At 44.5% G+C, this 16,062-nt stretch overlaps 1 protein-coding gene across 1 annotated transcript in view; it reads right to left on the bottom strand.

Moving 5' to 3' along the window:
• WDR7 (WD repeat domain 7) overlaps positions 1-16,062 on the bottom strand; it is a 390,669-nt gene that overhangs the window by 357,325 nt on the left and 17,282 nt on the right. The window contains exons 2-5 of the mRNA XM_070743517.1: positions 9,591-9,762; positions 7,519-7,625; positions 4,196-4,274; positions 2,565-2,739 (exon numbers count right to left, since the gene is read on the bottom strand). Coding sequence (XP_070599618.1) covers positions 2,565-2,739; positions 4,196-4,274; positions 7,519-7,625; positions 9,591-9,749 — 520 coding nt within the window. The 5' untranslated portion in view covers positions 9,750-9,762. The remainder of the gene's footprint in view (positions 1-2,564; positions 2,740-4,195; positions 4,275-7,518; positions 7,626-9,590; positions 9,763-16,062) is intronic.

The following is a 16,062-nucleotide window of genomic DNA, read 5'->3' on the forward strand; positions in this document are numbered from 1 at the left end:
GGCTTCAGGACTCAGTTTGGAAGCCGCGCGAGTGTTTTAAAAGGTCTCCGCCAACAATGGGATCTTCCTAGCACCCCCCAAACCCGGGTTGGGGGCTCGGGGGGGGTGCTAGGAAGCTCCCCATGTTGGTGGAGACCTGTTAAAACACTCGCGCGGCTTTCAAACTGAGTCCTGAAGCCAAGCGCAGAAGTTCGCCTTTGGCGCTTGGCTTCAGGACTCAGTTTGGAAGCCGCGCGGGTGTTTTAAAAGGTCTCTGCCAACAATGGGAGCTTCCTAGCACCCCCCAAACCCGGGTTGGGGGCTCGGGGGGGGGTGCTAGGAAGCTCCCCATGTTGGCGGAGACCTGTTAAAACACTCGCGCGGCTTCCAAACTGAGTCCTGAAGCCAAGCGCAGAAGTTCGCCTTTGGCGCTTGGCTTCAGGACTCAGTTTGGAAGCCGCGCGGGTGTTTTAAAAGGTCTCCGCCAACAATGGGAGCTTCCTAGCACCCCCCAAACCCGGGTTGGGGGCTCGGGGGGGTGCTAGGAAGCTCCCCATGTTGGCGGAGACCTGTTAAAACACTCGCGCGGCTTCCAAACTGAGTCCTGAAGCCAAGCGCAGAAGTTCGCCTTTGGCGCTTGGCTTCAGGACTCAGTTTGGAAGCCGCGCGAGTGTTTTAAAAGGTCTCCGCCAACAATGGGATCTTCCTAGCACCCCCCAAACCCGGGTTGGGGGCTCGGGGGGGTGCTAGGAAGCTCCCCATGTTGGCGGAGACCTGTTAAAACACTCGCGCGGCTTCCAAACTGAGTCCTGAAGCCAAGCGCAGAAGTTCGCCTTTGGCGCTTGGCTTCAGGACTCAGTTTGGAAGCCGCGCGAGTGTTTTAAAAGGTCTCCGCCAACAATGGGATCTTCCTAGCACCCCCCAAACCCGGGTTGGGGGCTCGGGGGGGGTGCTAGGAAGCTCCCCATGTTGGCGGAGACCTGTTAAAACACTCGCGCGGCTTCCAAACTGAGTCCTGAAGCCAAGCGCAGAAGTTCGCCTTTGGCGCTTGGCTTCAGGACTCAGTTTGGAAGCTGCGCGGGTGTTTTAAAAGGTCTCCGCCAACAATGGGATCTTCCTAGCACCCCCCAAACCCGGGTTGGGGGCTCGGGGGGGGGGGTGCTAGGAAGCTCCCCATGTTGGCGGAGACCTGTTAAAACACTCGCGCGGCTTCCAAACTGAGTCCTGAAGCCAAGCGCAGAAGTTCGCCTTTGGCGCTTGGCTTCAGGACTCAGTTTGGAAGCCGCGCGGGTGTTTTAAAAGGTCTCCGCCAACAATGGGATCTTCCTAGCACCCCCCAAACCCGGGTTGGGGGCTCGGGGGGGTGCTAGGAAGCTCCCCATGTTGGCGGAGACCTGTTAAAACACTCGCGCGGCTTCCAAACTGAGTCCTGAAGCCAAGCGCAGAAGTTCGCCTTTGGCGCTTGGCTTCAGGACTCAGTTTGGAAGCCGCGCGGGTGTTTTAAAAGGTCTCCGCCAACAATGGGATCTTCCTAGCACCCCCCAAACCCGGGTTGGGGGCTCGGGGGGGGTGCTAGGAAGCTCCCCATGTTGGCGGAGACCTGTTAAAACACTCGCGCGGCTTCCAAACTGAGTCCTGAAGCCAAGCGCAGAAGTTCGCCTTTGGCGCTTGGCTTCAGGACTCAGTTTGGAAGCCGCGCGAGTGTTTTAAAAGGTCTCCGCCAACAATGGGAGCTTCCTAGCACCCCCCAAACCCGGGTTGGGGGCTCGGGGGGGTGCTAGGAAGCTCCCCATGTTGGCGGAGACCTGTTAAAACACTCGCGCGGCTTCCAAACTGAGTCCTGAAGCCAAGCGCAGAAGTTCGCCTTTGGCGCTTGGCTTTAGGACTCAGTTTGGAAGCCGCGCGGGTGTTTTAAAATGTCGCTGCCAACATGGGGAGCTTCCTAGCACCCCCCAAACCCGGGTTGGGGGCTCGGGAGGGTGCTAGGAAGCTCCCCATGTTGGCGGAGACCTGTTAAAACACTCGTGCAGCTTCCAAACTGAGTCCTGAAGCCAAGCGCAGAAGTTCGCCTTTGGCGCTTGGCTTTAGGGCTGTTTGTAAGCCGCGCGGATGTTTTAAAACCCCAATCTTCGGCTCCTCGCTGCTGCGGCGGAAGTAAAAACACCATCTGCGCATGCGCAGATGGTGTTTTTACTTCCGCAGCACTACTTCGCGAAAACCCGATCATTGCGAGGGGTCCTGGAACGGAACCCTCGCAATGATCGGGGGATCACTGTAATGTGTGCAAACCCAATAGGAAAGAAATAAAAGCTCGGAATCTGGGTGGGAGCAGGAGGAAGAAGAGGAGGAGGACAGTTGCTGCTGAAGGAAGAAAGTGAGGTGAGAGGAATCAAAAAAATCCCAAACTTTAAGGCTTAAAAAAAAAAGAGGGACTCTGAAGCGGTGAGGAGGAGCACGCGCCTCCCATATACCCGGCGCAAGGCTTATCATTATCATTATCATTATTATCATTATCATCATTATTATTATTGGTTGCCAAGACTATTCCTGAAAAATAAGAACCTGGACTGTAGTTACTGGCTCACCTTGTGTTCTGTGAGATCGAATAATGCTCATAGAACTGATCCAGTCCTTAGAAATCTTCGACACCAAGGAATAAAGAACTTCAAGGCTGGTAGCATCCACAACAAGAATTTCTGGATAATGGCCATGACACAATAATCTCCCTTCACGCTGAGTCCCAGCTGTGAATTGATAGAACTAAAAGAGAATGGAAGAATGACATCAGAACCAGTCTAATTATTTGGTATCCCAAATGCCAGATAATCAGATTTTCTTCATAAGTATCATGCATGCTGACAACTGCTTAGTCATTTTTGTTAATATAGGATCCCAGCAATCAATCCAAGGGAGTAAAAACCAATGATTTTTAAAAGGTGAATTAATTGACCCCATTTTTTAAGAATTTGTATTAGATCTGCAAGTTTTTCTTTAAATGTTTAGTTTAAAATGAACCTAGCTCAGAAAGTATTAACCATTGAAAATGCAAAAGATAGATGACAGTAAGCGTTCAAAGAGGTATTGAACAAAATGCAGGACTACCTCTTTTTGAACAATTAAAAGCAGCTATCTTTTTTTGCCAAGCTCATAGAACCGTTTAACAATAATTATGGTAAACATTCCTGATTAATTCAACTGGAGTTATTTCATATTCTAATCATTCACATGTGCATACCCACTAAATCAAATGATCAAACCATAAATCCTGTTAATGAATTTAATGAAAGATAAGGTAAAAATGTTGCTTTATAATAAAGGTGAGTGCCTGTCACCTAAAACTGAAAGCTACTTCTTTTCCCTAAGTATATAATAAGGTTGTATCAAATATTTTGAGAAGAAAATAATGATTAATGGAATCTTCCTGGCCCAGTAAATAATTAAACTGAATATTCCTGACTAGTGATATAAATCATTATTTGAAATAAATTTTATTTAAATCAGATTTACCCTATAACAAATTACCTGACTTTCACTATTTCTGCATTCCAGCTGGCTCCTAAAAGACAGCAAAAACAGGTCGCCTTTAACTGTCTCGCAGTATAGCCATAATTTATTTATTTATTTGTGCTTGTTTTGCCAATTCTCCAAAAGATCATTAATGGTTTTAGTTTTCGAATAAAACTATTATTCATCACATAAAAATACTTGTATTGTGTACTTGAGTCACTCAAAAGCAGTTTAATACACTGAAGTCTACCTATTAAGTTTACATTTATATGTATACATAACTACAGGTAGTCCTTGACTTATGACCAGAGTGGAGTCCCAAATTTGTGTTGTTAAGTGAGCCATTTGTTAAGTGAGTTTTGCCCCATTTCATGACTTTTCTTCCAACAGTTGTTAAGTGAATCACTGCAGTTGGTAAGTAAGTAACCTGTTTGATAAGTGAATCTGGTTTTCCCATTGACTTTGCTTGTCAGGAGATCATAAAAGGGGATCACTGAACTTTGGGACAGAGCAAAGTTCACAACTATGAACCAACTGCCAATCATCTGAATTTTTATCACATGATTTATGGAGATGCCACAATGGTCACAACTGAGAAAAATGGTCACCAGACACTTTTTTTTCAGTGCCACTGTAACTTTGAACAATTAAATGAACTGCTATAAGTTGAGGACTACCTGTAGTTTAATCCATACTTAAAATTATTTACCTGTATGCCGGTATGAGTGCAGGCTAATTTTGTAAATTCAATGCACCTTCCATCATTCACATCCCAAAGGCACATTTCTCTACAGGAAGAAAAAGAAGGCAATGTGTTGTGGTTAGCTCTGGCCCAGCTCCTGCCCCAAGGACTGTGGATGTGGGGGAGACATCCACATGCTACAGGCCTGTTTTGCTCCCGGTGGAATCTGATGATGAAGGCTCCTCTGACCAAGAAGACATGAGTGACAGGGAGGAGGAGAGTGTGGCAGACAGCTCAGAAGGAGATCAATTATCTAGCTCCTCCTTGGATTCGGAACAAGAGTTAATGATACAGCCACGCATGCGGAGAGCGATGCAAAGGCAGCAACAACTGAGAGATTATTATCAAAAAAAATGAGGCCACCTGTGGTTGGGTGGGGCTGTAGTAATTAGTGAGGCTGCTATAAATAGCAGCCAGTGGGTTTGGCCATTGTGGAGGATTATTTGATCGTTGTGTTTCGTGACTGTTTTACTGACTTTGACCTTTTGTGTGCTGATTTTCCTCCCGCTTTGAAACTAAACCAGGGCAAAGTGTGTTTCACTTTGTGAAAGAAGGAATGTGAATTGACTCACAGCTTCAAGCTAAGTATCACAAAACTGATAAGGGACTTGTACAAATTACCAGTTTGTTTGGAGACGAGTGCTCTTGGCTATACAAAAAGAGGGCTTGGTTTAAGTGAATTTTCATTATAAAGAACATTGTTTTGAATTTTCAAATGTGTGTGTGTGTCTGAAATTTGTACAGTAATACCTCATGATATGAACTTAATTGGTGCAAGGAGGAGGTTCGTAAGACGAAAGGTTCGTAAGACGAAACATTGTTTCCCATAGGAAACAATGTAAAGTCAATTAATCCGTGCAACCAAAAAAAACCCCGCAAAAAAACAGCTTTCGGCGACTGCTGGGAAGCCGCGCGGCTGTTTTAAAAGGTGACAGCCGGCCCGGGTTCAGGGGGGTGCTGGGAAGCCCCCCAGGGCGGCTTCGACCTTTTAAAACAGCCGCGCGGCTTCCCAGCTGTCTCCCGAAGCCGAACGCCAAAGCCGAACTTCCGCGTTCGGCTTCGGGAGACAGCTGGGAAGCCGCGCGGCTGTTTTAAAAGGTCGCAGCCGGCCTGGGAGGCTTCCCAGCACCCCCCGAAAGCTGTCTCCCGAAGCCGAACGCCAAAGCCGAACTTCCGCGTTTGGCTTCGGGAGACAGCTGGGAAGCCGCGCGGCTGTTTTAAAAGGTCACAGCCGGGCTGGGGGGCTTCCCAGCAACCTCCCGAACCGAACCCGGGGTTCAGCAAAATTTTGCCTCTTCTTACGAACTTTGTTCGAGTTACGAACCGGCGTTCGGGAGGCTTCTGGGAAGCCCCGCCGCCTGGCTGTCACCTTTTAAAACAGCCGCGCGGTTTCCCAGCAGTCTCCGAACGCCGGTTCGTAACTCGAAAAAAGTTTGTAAGAAGAGGCAAAATTTTGCTGAACCCCGGGTTCGTATCACGAGTTGTTCGTAAGACGAGGGGTTCGTATCTTGAGGTACCACTGTACCTGTGAATTTTTGGGAGGAGTCTACCAGAGAGCCCGACAGAACACAATGTAGGTATGAAAGTTAAGCAATCATTATTTGGTACCCTCTCTGTCCCACAATTGTTTACTGAATGGTCATTTTAGGAAAGTGAAATGTCGGATGGTGTAAAATTATACGTGGACTGCCTCTGCAGGCAAAAATATTGCCCAAGCAGATTTTAAGATAATATTAATACTGTCAGCCCCACCTTTTGGGCTGCCATTCGGGTGGAGGGGACTTTGCGCTGATGGAGGTCACCCACCTCACAAATGTTTTGCAAGGACTGGAGACTGTCAATTGTGTTTACAACGCCCAGCTGGCTAGTGGGCTGCCAAAATTTTTACTGCCACACTGTGGGCGTGGCTTATTTTGTGGATGTGGCTTGATGGTCATGTGACTGAGTAGGAGTGGCTTGCCGGCCATGTGACCAGGTAGGAGTGGCTTGACAATCATGTGACTGGGGGTGGCTTAAAGGCCAGAGTGGTTTATAAATAGGTGCTTGAACTCTTTTTCAGTTAATTACATCACATTATTTGAATAGCCACAAATAAAGGGCAAATGATAAGCAGTACTATTTGTCAAGGAGCACAGTAAGGTTTTGTACTGATCCCACAAGGTTCAGGATGATAACAGATTAGGCAAGTAGTTCAATTTTCTTTAACTGCTATAAAAGTTCAGTTCTAGATAATGATTACAATGATTAAAGAGTTTATGGATAAAAACATACTATTTAATTATTTCCTATTTTAAAAGTAATTAAGGATCATATTAAGGTACTAGAGAAGGAAGGAAAATAAAAAAACTATTAAATATTCAATAAATAGTGCATAAACTTACTACCCCCACTGCATGTCCACCTACCCGTGACGGCAGCAAGTCATTACTGCTAGTGGGAGTTCATTTCATTTCATTTCATTTATTAGACTGGTATGCTGCCCCTCTCCACAGACAGGGAGTTGTCGGGCGCATGCACAAAGCACCATTGATGCTAGCTTGCAGCAAGAAACTCCGGGAGAGGATGAGGTTGCAGGGTGGGGTGCGCTACATGGTAAATAGGGGGCGGGGCATCAGGTAATAGCTGTTGACAAAGTTCTCAATCATGTAATGATGGTTGGTGAGTTTGTTTGTTTGTTTGTTTGTTTGTTTGTTTGTTTATTTATTTATTTATTTATTTATTTATTTATTTATTTATTTATTTATCAGATTTGTATGCTGCCCCTCTCCGTAGACTCGGGGAGGCTAACAACAATAATAATAAAATGTAAACAAATCTAATATTTAAGTTAATTTTTAAAACCCCAAATTAAGAAACCAATCATACATACTGACATACCATGCATAAATTTTATAAGCCTAGGGGGAAGGGAAAGTCTCAATTCCCCCATGCCCGACGACAGAGGTGGGTTTTAAGGAGCTTACGAAAGGCAAGGGGGGTGGGGAAAACTGTGATATCTGGGGGGAGTTGGTTCCAAAGGGTCGGGGCCACCACAGAGAAGGCTCTTCCCCTGGGTCCCGCCAAACAACATTGTTTAGTTGACGGGACGAGGAGAAGGCCAACTCTGTGAGACCTAACTGGTCGCTGGGATTCGTGCCAGGAGTTGGAGAAGTAAAAGACTTCGAGTGCAGACGCTTGTGTTCAAGCTTTTTCTTGCAACAACTTCCTGGAACCTGACAAATACTGTATTATAAGAGACCTAAAATAATTCAATTGTCAACAGAAAACCTGGCTGAAAAACAAATCCTTACCCGCTTTCAGAGGCACTCACTATATACTGTTTTTCACTTGAAGAACTGGCTTTGGATAAACAAGTGATTGATGCTGTATGACCAAATAACAGAGCTCTAGGATTTATCTAGAATCAGGGAGGAAAAAAAATACAAATAATTCTGAGCAATTTCAAATATTATTTTTTTAAAAAATAGAAAACACTGTCAAAGGCTTGAGACTAACATGCAAGTTTGTAAACTTTTCATATCTTTATTTCTTAATAATGAGTGAATAATTGTTATCTCCAGGAATTTGGGAAAACAAAGTATGAAAAATTGAGAAAATGTTATTTTTTATAATAATTTTGAAAAGTAGGTAATACGCGGCATTCAAGCATGGAGACTGTCAATTTGGCAATAGCTATTCCAAAGTTGTGATCGACCATTAGATGTTTATACTCCTTTCTGAAATTATAATGGACCATATAGGAAGCGATCCAATTCTCAAGATCTTTAGTCTGATGGCAACACTATGGAAGTTCTTCTTCTACCTGGACCTCGTTTGCCTTCAATTTTTCCCTGGAGTATTAAGTGATTTGGTGTATTTTTCTGGGTGTCGCATCACATGTCCAAAATATTCAAATTTTCATTTTTTAATGGTTTTGATTATTTCACTTTGCTTTCCCAGGAGACTTATCACCTCCCCATTTCTGATTTTGTCAACCCAGTTGATTGATTGATTGATTGATTGATTGATTGATTGATTGGTTGGTTGGTTGGTTGGTTGGTTGGTTGGTTGGTTGGTTGATTGGTTTGTTTGTTTGATTGATTGATTTTTATGCCGCCCTTCTCCTTAGACTCAGGGCGGCTTACAACAAGTTAGCAATAGCACTTTTTAACAGAGCCAGCATATTTCCCCCACAATTCGGGTCCTCATTTTACCCACCTCGGAAGGATGGAAGGCTGAGTCAACCTTGAGCCGGTGATGAGATTTGAACCGCTGACCTTCAGATCTACAGTCAGCTTCAGTGGTCTGCACTAAAGCACTCTACCTGCTGCGCCACCCCGGCTCTAATATATTATATACTGTATATCTGTTATACGTAACAGCCTCCGCTAAATCCACATTTCAAATACTTCTAGCCTCTTCAAGTGGCGTTCTGTCAGAGACCAGCTCTCCACTCCGTAGAGCAGGATAGAAAAGATGTAACATCTGAGAAGCCTGATTTTTCAGTCTTAGGCTTATGTCATGACTGCAGAAAACCTTTTTTTTTAATCCGCTAGAAGCATGATAAAGCCAAAACTATACAAAAATTGGGGAATAGCCTACTAAAACTTTGTATGGGATTAGCCACCTTTTTCTTTCTTATCTAATGTTACAAGCAGAAAAAGAGAAAATACATTTTCTCTTTTTCTGCTTGTAACTTTGAAGAACAGAACAGATATCACTAATATTTTTAATATTAAGGCAGTACGTTAAGTTTCTTCAAGAATATGTAGCAAATGCAACTGAATGTCTAACCATATAAACTGAACAAAAAGGGACATAAAAGTATTCAGTAATGACTTTAGGCTCTAGGTTATTTGTTTGGATGTCAAAATTGCTCAAAGGCTCGGTCCGAATTACAAGTGCTCTGCATGCCTTGGAAATAAATAAATCAGTAGTAGAGTTTTAGAAGCAAGATTGGAGAAACAGAAATGGTGCATTCCAAAATCAGTATTTGAATTAATTATTCTTTTTAAATTAATCTAAGCATGTTGACTTCTTAAGGGTCATAGGAGAAAGGAAGCCCTGCAGATTAACTTTTCAAAAGAGTTCATTGATTTTTCCATGATTTAATGATTTTTTTTAAATTAGCAGACCCACAAAAGCAAGCCTATGAATATCAATAACATATATTGACTGTTCTTGTTTAGGAAGCAAAGATTTTTCCAGGAAATGCAAAGATACTGTTAGCAATGTCTTTTCAAGAAATTACAAAACATGCACCCAATTCAAAGTGAACTGTTAAACTATACTGTATTTCCTAAAACATTTTAAATAAAACTTATGTATCATTCTGAAAATTTTTCTAAATTTTCTAATTTCTACTGCCACGATTTAAACTTACTTCTAAATCTGAAGAGAGGTCCCATAGACATATCTGCCCGTCATGACATCCTGTGACAATCATTGAAACATCATCCATCAATAGCGTAGCAGATACACAGTGAGTAGGAGCTTTGCGTCCCCATAGCACGACTGGCAGGACCAAGCTGTTGCCCGCCATTATGGTTTTATGCCTAAAAATGCAATCAATATAGTTTCAGCTGCAAAGGTTTTAATAAAAACATCACAAACTCATTTTCTTTAGTAGGATTTTAGAAATATGATCTTGTGAATGTACAGCAAGTGCATCTAAGTAGTGGTATAAAGTGGATTGATGCCATCCCACGTTTCACAACTACAGATAACACAACTGTGCAGCCAAAAAGGCTTCTAAAATTGTCAACCTGATCCTACGTAGCTTCTACTCCGGCAATCTAACACTACTCACCTTAGCTTACAAAACTTTCGCCAGACCCATCCTCGAATACAGCTCACCTGTCTGGAACTCACACCGAATTTCGGACATCAACACCCTAGAAAAGGTCCAACGATACTTCACCAGAAGAGCCCTTCACTCCACCACTCGAAACAGAATACCCTACGAAACTAGATTTACAATCCTGGGTCTAGAAAGCTTAGAATTACGACGCCTTAAACATGATCTAAGTATTGCCCACAAGATCATATGCTGCAACATCCTGCCTGTCAACAACTACTTCAGCTTCAACTGCAATAACACAAGAGCACGCAACAGGTTCAAACTTAATATCAACTGCTACAAACTTGACTGTAAAAAATATGAATTTAGCAATTGAGTTGTTGAAGCGTGGAACTCATTACCAGACTCCGTGGTGTCAACCCCCAACCCCCAACATTTTTCCATTAGACTTTCCACGGTTGACCTCTCCAGATTCCTTAGAGGTCAGTAAGGGACAAGCATAAGTGCACCGGTGTGCCCTCTGTCCCGTCCAATTGTCTCTCCTATATTTTATACATCTTTTCTCCCATTCATATATCCTTCCTCTACTCTTCATTGATGTACAGTGATCCCCCGGGTATCGCGATCCCGATCATTGCGAACGGCTATATCGCAATTTTTCCACCCGGAAGTAAACAACACCATCTGCGCATGCGTGCCCTTTCTTTCTATGGCCATGCATGCGTAGATGGTGGAGTTTCCCCGCCGGGCAGATCAGCTGCTGGGCGGCTTCCCTGGGTCTTCCCCCTCTTGCCCCGGTAAGACCCCGCAACGGCGTGGGCAGGCGAAGGGCGGGCGGCGCGCGCGCAGGGAAACTCCAGCGAACAGCGTGGGCGGGCGAAGGGCGGGCGGCGCGCGTGCAGGGAAACCCCAGCGAACGCCGTGGGCTGGCGAAGGGCGGGCGGCGCGCACGGGGAAACCCCAGCGAACGGCGTGGGCAGGCGAAGGGCGGGCGGCGCGCGCGCAGGGAAACCCCAGCGAACGACGTGGGTGGGCGAAGGGCGGGCGGCACACGCGCAGGGAAACTCCAGTGAACGGCGTGGGCGGGCGAAGGGCGGGCGGCGCGCGCGCAGGGAAACCCCAGCGAACGGCGAGGGCGGGCGAAGGGCGGGCGGCGCGCACGGGGAAACCCCAGCGAACGGCGTGGGCAGGCGAAGGGCGGGCGGCGCGCGCGCAGGGAAACCCCAGCGAACGATGTGGGCGGGCGGCGGGCGGGCGGCGCGCGTGGGGAAACCCCAGCGAACAGCGTGGGCGTGCGGAGCGCGCGCGGGGAAACCCCAGCGCCGCTTCCCAGCTGAGTCCCCTTCCCGGGAACCCCAATCTTCGGCTCCTCGCTAGCGCTGCGGAAGTAAAAACACCATCTGCGCATGCGCAGATGGTGTTTTTACTTCCGCAGCGCTACTTCGCGAAAAACCGATCATTGCGAGGGGTCCTGGAACGGAACCCTCGCAATGATCGGGGGATCACTGTATTCTATTCTCATATCTCTTCTTCTATCCCTTCCCTGATATTTACTACTACATGTTTTTATTCTCTTTAACTTTCAATTTGTATTGGACAAAATAAATAAATAAATAAATAAATAAATAAATAAATAAATAAATAAATAAATAAATAAATAAATAAATAGTTTTAACTGTGTTTTTCAGTGTATAAGATGTGCCTTGTTCCTCCCTAAAAGAGGCTGATAATTTGAGTGAGTCTTATACTCTGAATGTAGCTCCCCCCCCCGCCCAGCCCTAACTAGCTGCTAACATTTTCCTAGCTCTTACCTTGCAGGCTCTTTCATGGTTTCTCTCTGCAAAGAATGTTTTCTAAGCCCTAAATCTTTGCAGGGTTTTTTTCATTACTGTAATTTGCTCTGCATAAGTTTCTTTCCAGCCCTAAACTGGTGCTAAGGATATTCCCAACTCTTACCGGCTTGCAAGCTCTTTCATTGTTACTCTCTGCAAAGAATGTTTTCCAAACCCTGTCTTTGTAGGGGTTTTTTCATTCTCTACTTGTTCCTAATTTTTCTTTCCAGGTGCTAATGATGTTCCCAGCTCTGTCTTGCAATCTCTTTCATTATTACTCGCTCTAAATAAGATTTTTTAAAGCCCTAACCAAGGGATAATAAAATGTGCTGAAGCTGACCAGACTAAGGACGCTAGCCAAATGAATAGCTGGTAAGCAGATACTTTGCCCTATTTTCCTCCCAAAAAACTAAGGTGCATCTTATACTCTGGTGCATCTTATACTCTGAAAAATACAGCAATTCTTCCAAATGAACTAAGATTAGCAAGAGAAGAAGAGAGCAAACTACTAACAAAACATTTTCACCCCATAATAATTTGAATCAGGTCATTTATAAATTTAGCTGCTACTTTTGTACATGATAATCTCAGTGTTTAATGAGTAATATTAGAAGTAATTCTCTCCTAAAAATATCTGTTCTGAACTCTGCATGACCTCAGAAAGGGCATCCAGCCAGTAAACGCTCAGCTCCATCCAAAACATGTTAAGTATTTTGACCATTCAGGGAAACTAGGAGATTTCAATGGCAAACGCTATATGTATCTTGTACAGGTAGCCTGCAAATTACCATCCCAATTGAGCCCAACATTTCTGTTGTTAAGCAAGACATGTGTTCAGTGAATTCTGCCCCACTTTACAACCTTTCTTGTCACACTTGTTAAGTGAATCACTGCAATTCTGAAATTAGTAATGCGGTTGTTAAGTGAATCCACATTGACTTTGCTTGCGAGAATGTTGCAAAAAATGATCACAAGACCCAGAGTCATTGCAACCATCAGAAATATGATTCAGTTGTCAAACATATGAATTCTGATCATGTGACCATGGGGATGCTGCAATGGTCGTAAGTGTGAAAAACGGTCCTACGTCACTTTTTTCAGTGCTGTTGTAACTTTGAAGGGTCACTAAATGAATTGTTGTAAATCGGCCTGTACTACTCATCACTGTCTAGTTGACAGACATTAGATTAGAGCAGAGCTCTTCAAACTTGGCAACTTTGAGACTTGTGGACTTCAACACAATGTCGTCTGGCGGGACCCAGGGGAAGAGCCTTCTCTGTGGCGGCCCCGACCCTCTGGAATCAACTCCCCCCAGAGATTAGGATTGGCCCCACCCTCCTTGCCTTTCTCAAACTCCTTAAAACCCACCTCTGCCATCAAGCATGGGGAAATTGATTCCCCTGGTCCGTTCCCGCTTTACGTATGGTTTGTGTGAGATGTATGATTGTTTTTTATATTAAGGTTTTTAAATTGTTTTAACCATTGAATTTGTACAGTTTTGTTGTTGTGAGCGGCTCCGAGTCTCTGGAGAGGGGCGGCATACAAATCTAATTAATAATAATAATAATAATAATAATAATAATAATAATAATAATAACAGCAACTCCCAGAATTCTCATAACTGGCTAGAGAATCATTGTACAGAACATAAACATTAGTAACATAGTTTTAAGGCAAATCTGACTTCCCCATTGCCTTTGCTTGTCATAAAGTCGCAAATGTTCACATGCCCCTGGGACATCGCAACTGTGGTTGCCAAGCTTCTGAATTTTGAGCACAGGGATGTTACAACTGTCGATAGCCTGGAAAACGGTCATAAATCACTTTTTTTCAGTGCCAATTTTACTTTGAAAAGTCACCAAGTAAATAGTTTCAAATTAAAGATTAACTGTAAATAATATTGCTCTGTATGTACCTCAACTTGTCACACCATCCTATGTGAATCCAATACTATAATTGTCATAGAGGGGTTTATGCTGCTTTCTCACATTCTCAGGTACAACTTTACAACACACCAAGTGTATGCTGGATATCGTAGCCCAGCGACGGCAAACCTTTCTGGCTCGGGTGCCAAAAGATGTGCAAAAGAGTGCGCAAATGTGTGCGTGTGCCTGTCAACACCCATAATGTAATTCATTTATTATTTATTTATTTATTGTGCATTCACACAACCCCCACGCTGCCCCCTTGCACGTGCACGCAACATCCCCTCCCTGGGGTGGCCCGCCCTGCACATGCTGACAGGCCTCACTGAAGTCTCCGGACTTCCGGTAGGCCCATTGGGGCTGTTTTTCGCTCTCCCCAGGGCAGTGAAGGGCTCCCCATTGGCGGCGCTACTGGTGCACTCCTGGCGACCGGCGCAGGCACCTGCGTGTCCGGAATGCGTGTGTGTGCAATGGCATGAGATGCAGCTTCTGTGCATGTGCAGGAAGCGAAATCTCATGTGAGGATGCGCGTGCATGCGAGATTACACTGATTTTTGGCAATCTCTTTGCTTCTGCACATACCCAGAAGCATATGTCAGGGATGCAAAGATGCATTTTACTGAAAGATTAGTAGATCCTTGGAACAAACTTCCAGCAGACATGGTTGGTAAATCCACAGTAACTGAATTTAAACATGCCTGGGATAAATATAGATCCATCCTAAGATAAAATACAGGAAATAGTATGAGGGCAGACTAGTTGGACCATGAGGTTTTTTTCTGCCGTCAGTCTTCTATGCTTCTATGCATGCGCATCTCCATTTTTCCAACTAAGACTGTATACCAGATCATTCCTGCAGCAGCCCACTACTGCCCCAGGGTTCAAGAAGGCATCCCAAAGCCTGGTGAAAGTAAAAACAGCCTAAAAGAAGGGCAAAAATCACATGCCTTCCGATATGGCTCCATGTGCACCTGTCATATCATAAGAATATCACTAATACAGTGATACCTCGTCTTACAAACCCCTTGTCATACAAACTTTTCGAGATACAAACCCGGGGTTTAAGATTTTTTTGCCTCTTCTTCTAAACTATTTTCACCTTACAAACCCAAGCCGCCACCACTGGGATGCCCCGCCTCCGGATTTCTCTTGCCAGCAAAGTGCGTGTTTTTGCGCTGCTGGGATTCCCCTGAGGCTCCCCTCCATGGAAAACCCCACCTCCGGACTTCCGTGTTTTTGCGATGCTGCAGGGGAATCTTACAAATCCAAGCCGCCGCCACTGGGATGCCCCGCCTCCGGACTTCCGTTGCCAGTGAAGCACCCGTTTTTGCACTGCTGGGATTCCCCTGCAGCATCATAAAAACACGGAAGTCCGGAGGTGGGGTTTCCCATGGAGGGGAGCCTCAGGGGAATCCCAGCAGCGCAAAAACACGCACTTCGGCTGGCAAAAGGGGTGACTTTTGGGCTTGTACGCATTAATCGCTTTTCCATTGATTCCTACAGGAAACATTGTTTCATCTTACAAACTTTTCACCTTACAAACCTCGTCCCGGAACCAATTAAGTTCGTAAGACAAGGTATTACTGTACTTGGCTGACTTTGTCTAAACTTGCGAGATAAAAGAGTTGGGCAACTCAATACTCATCGCATCACTTTAATCTAGATTGAGAGATTGAAGTATATCTCTCAAGTGGGGTAACATTTCCATACTGTTGCCAGGGAAACAACTGCTACGTTTCAGTTCAGCATCAGTGATTGAATTGGGGCCTAGATCCAGTCTAGTTTTAAAATGAAGTTTGAAGATATAAAAATATATATGGAGCTAATCCTTGCACTTTGGAAATTGTAACTATTCTCAAAATTCTTTTCCTTGGTTTTATTGGCGGATTATCATTATAGGCAGCAGCGTGGCTAACTTCCCAGTCAGATCAATCTTTGCTCACAACCCACTTAACTCCAGGCAATAATTATGGCTTCACTGCTGCTATGGATTGTTTTTCATAATAATGACACTGAAACTGCCCGTTTGATTTTCTAAAAGCCCTGAGACAGCTAAACTCATATGAATCGCTTATAGATTTCATTATGGCACTTCCCCAACAGCCATTTTTAACATTAATTAAATAAACCAGCCAAATTCACACAACGCATGAAGTCAGATCCAAACGTATACACTCAGGGAGAATATGTAACGAAGAATTCTATATGAACATGAACAAAATACTTTTGTGACTGCCATTTCTAGCTAAGCCAACTTTGGGCTCTGTAATAGAATAGAATAGAATAGAATTTTATTGG

The sequence above is a fragment of the Erythrolamprus reginae genome, chromosome 2 (genome assembly GCF_031021105.1).
Source record: "Erythrolamprus reginae isolate rEryReg1 chromosome 2, rEryReg1.hap1, whole genome shotgun sequence".
Lineage (NCBI taxonomy): Eukaryota > Metazoa > Chordata > Lepidosauria > Squamata > Dipsadidae > Erythrolamprus > Erythrolamprus reginae.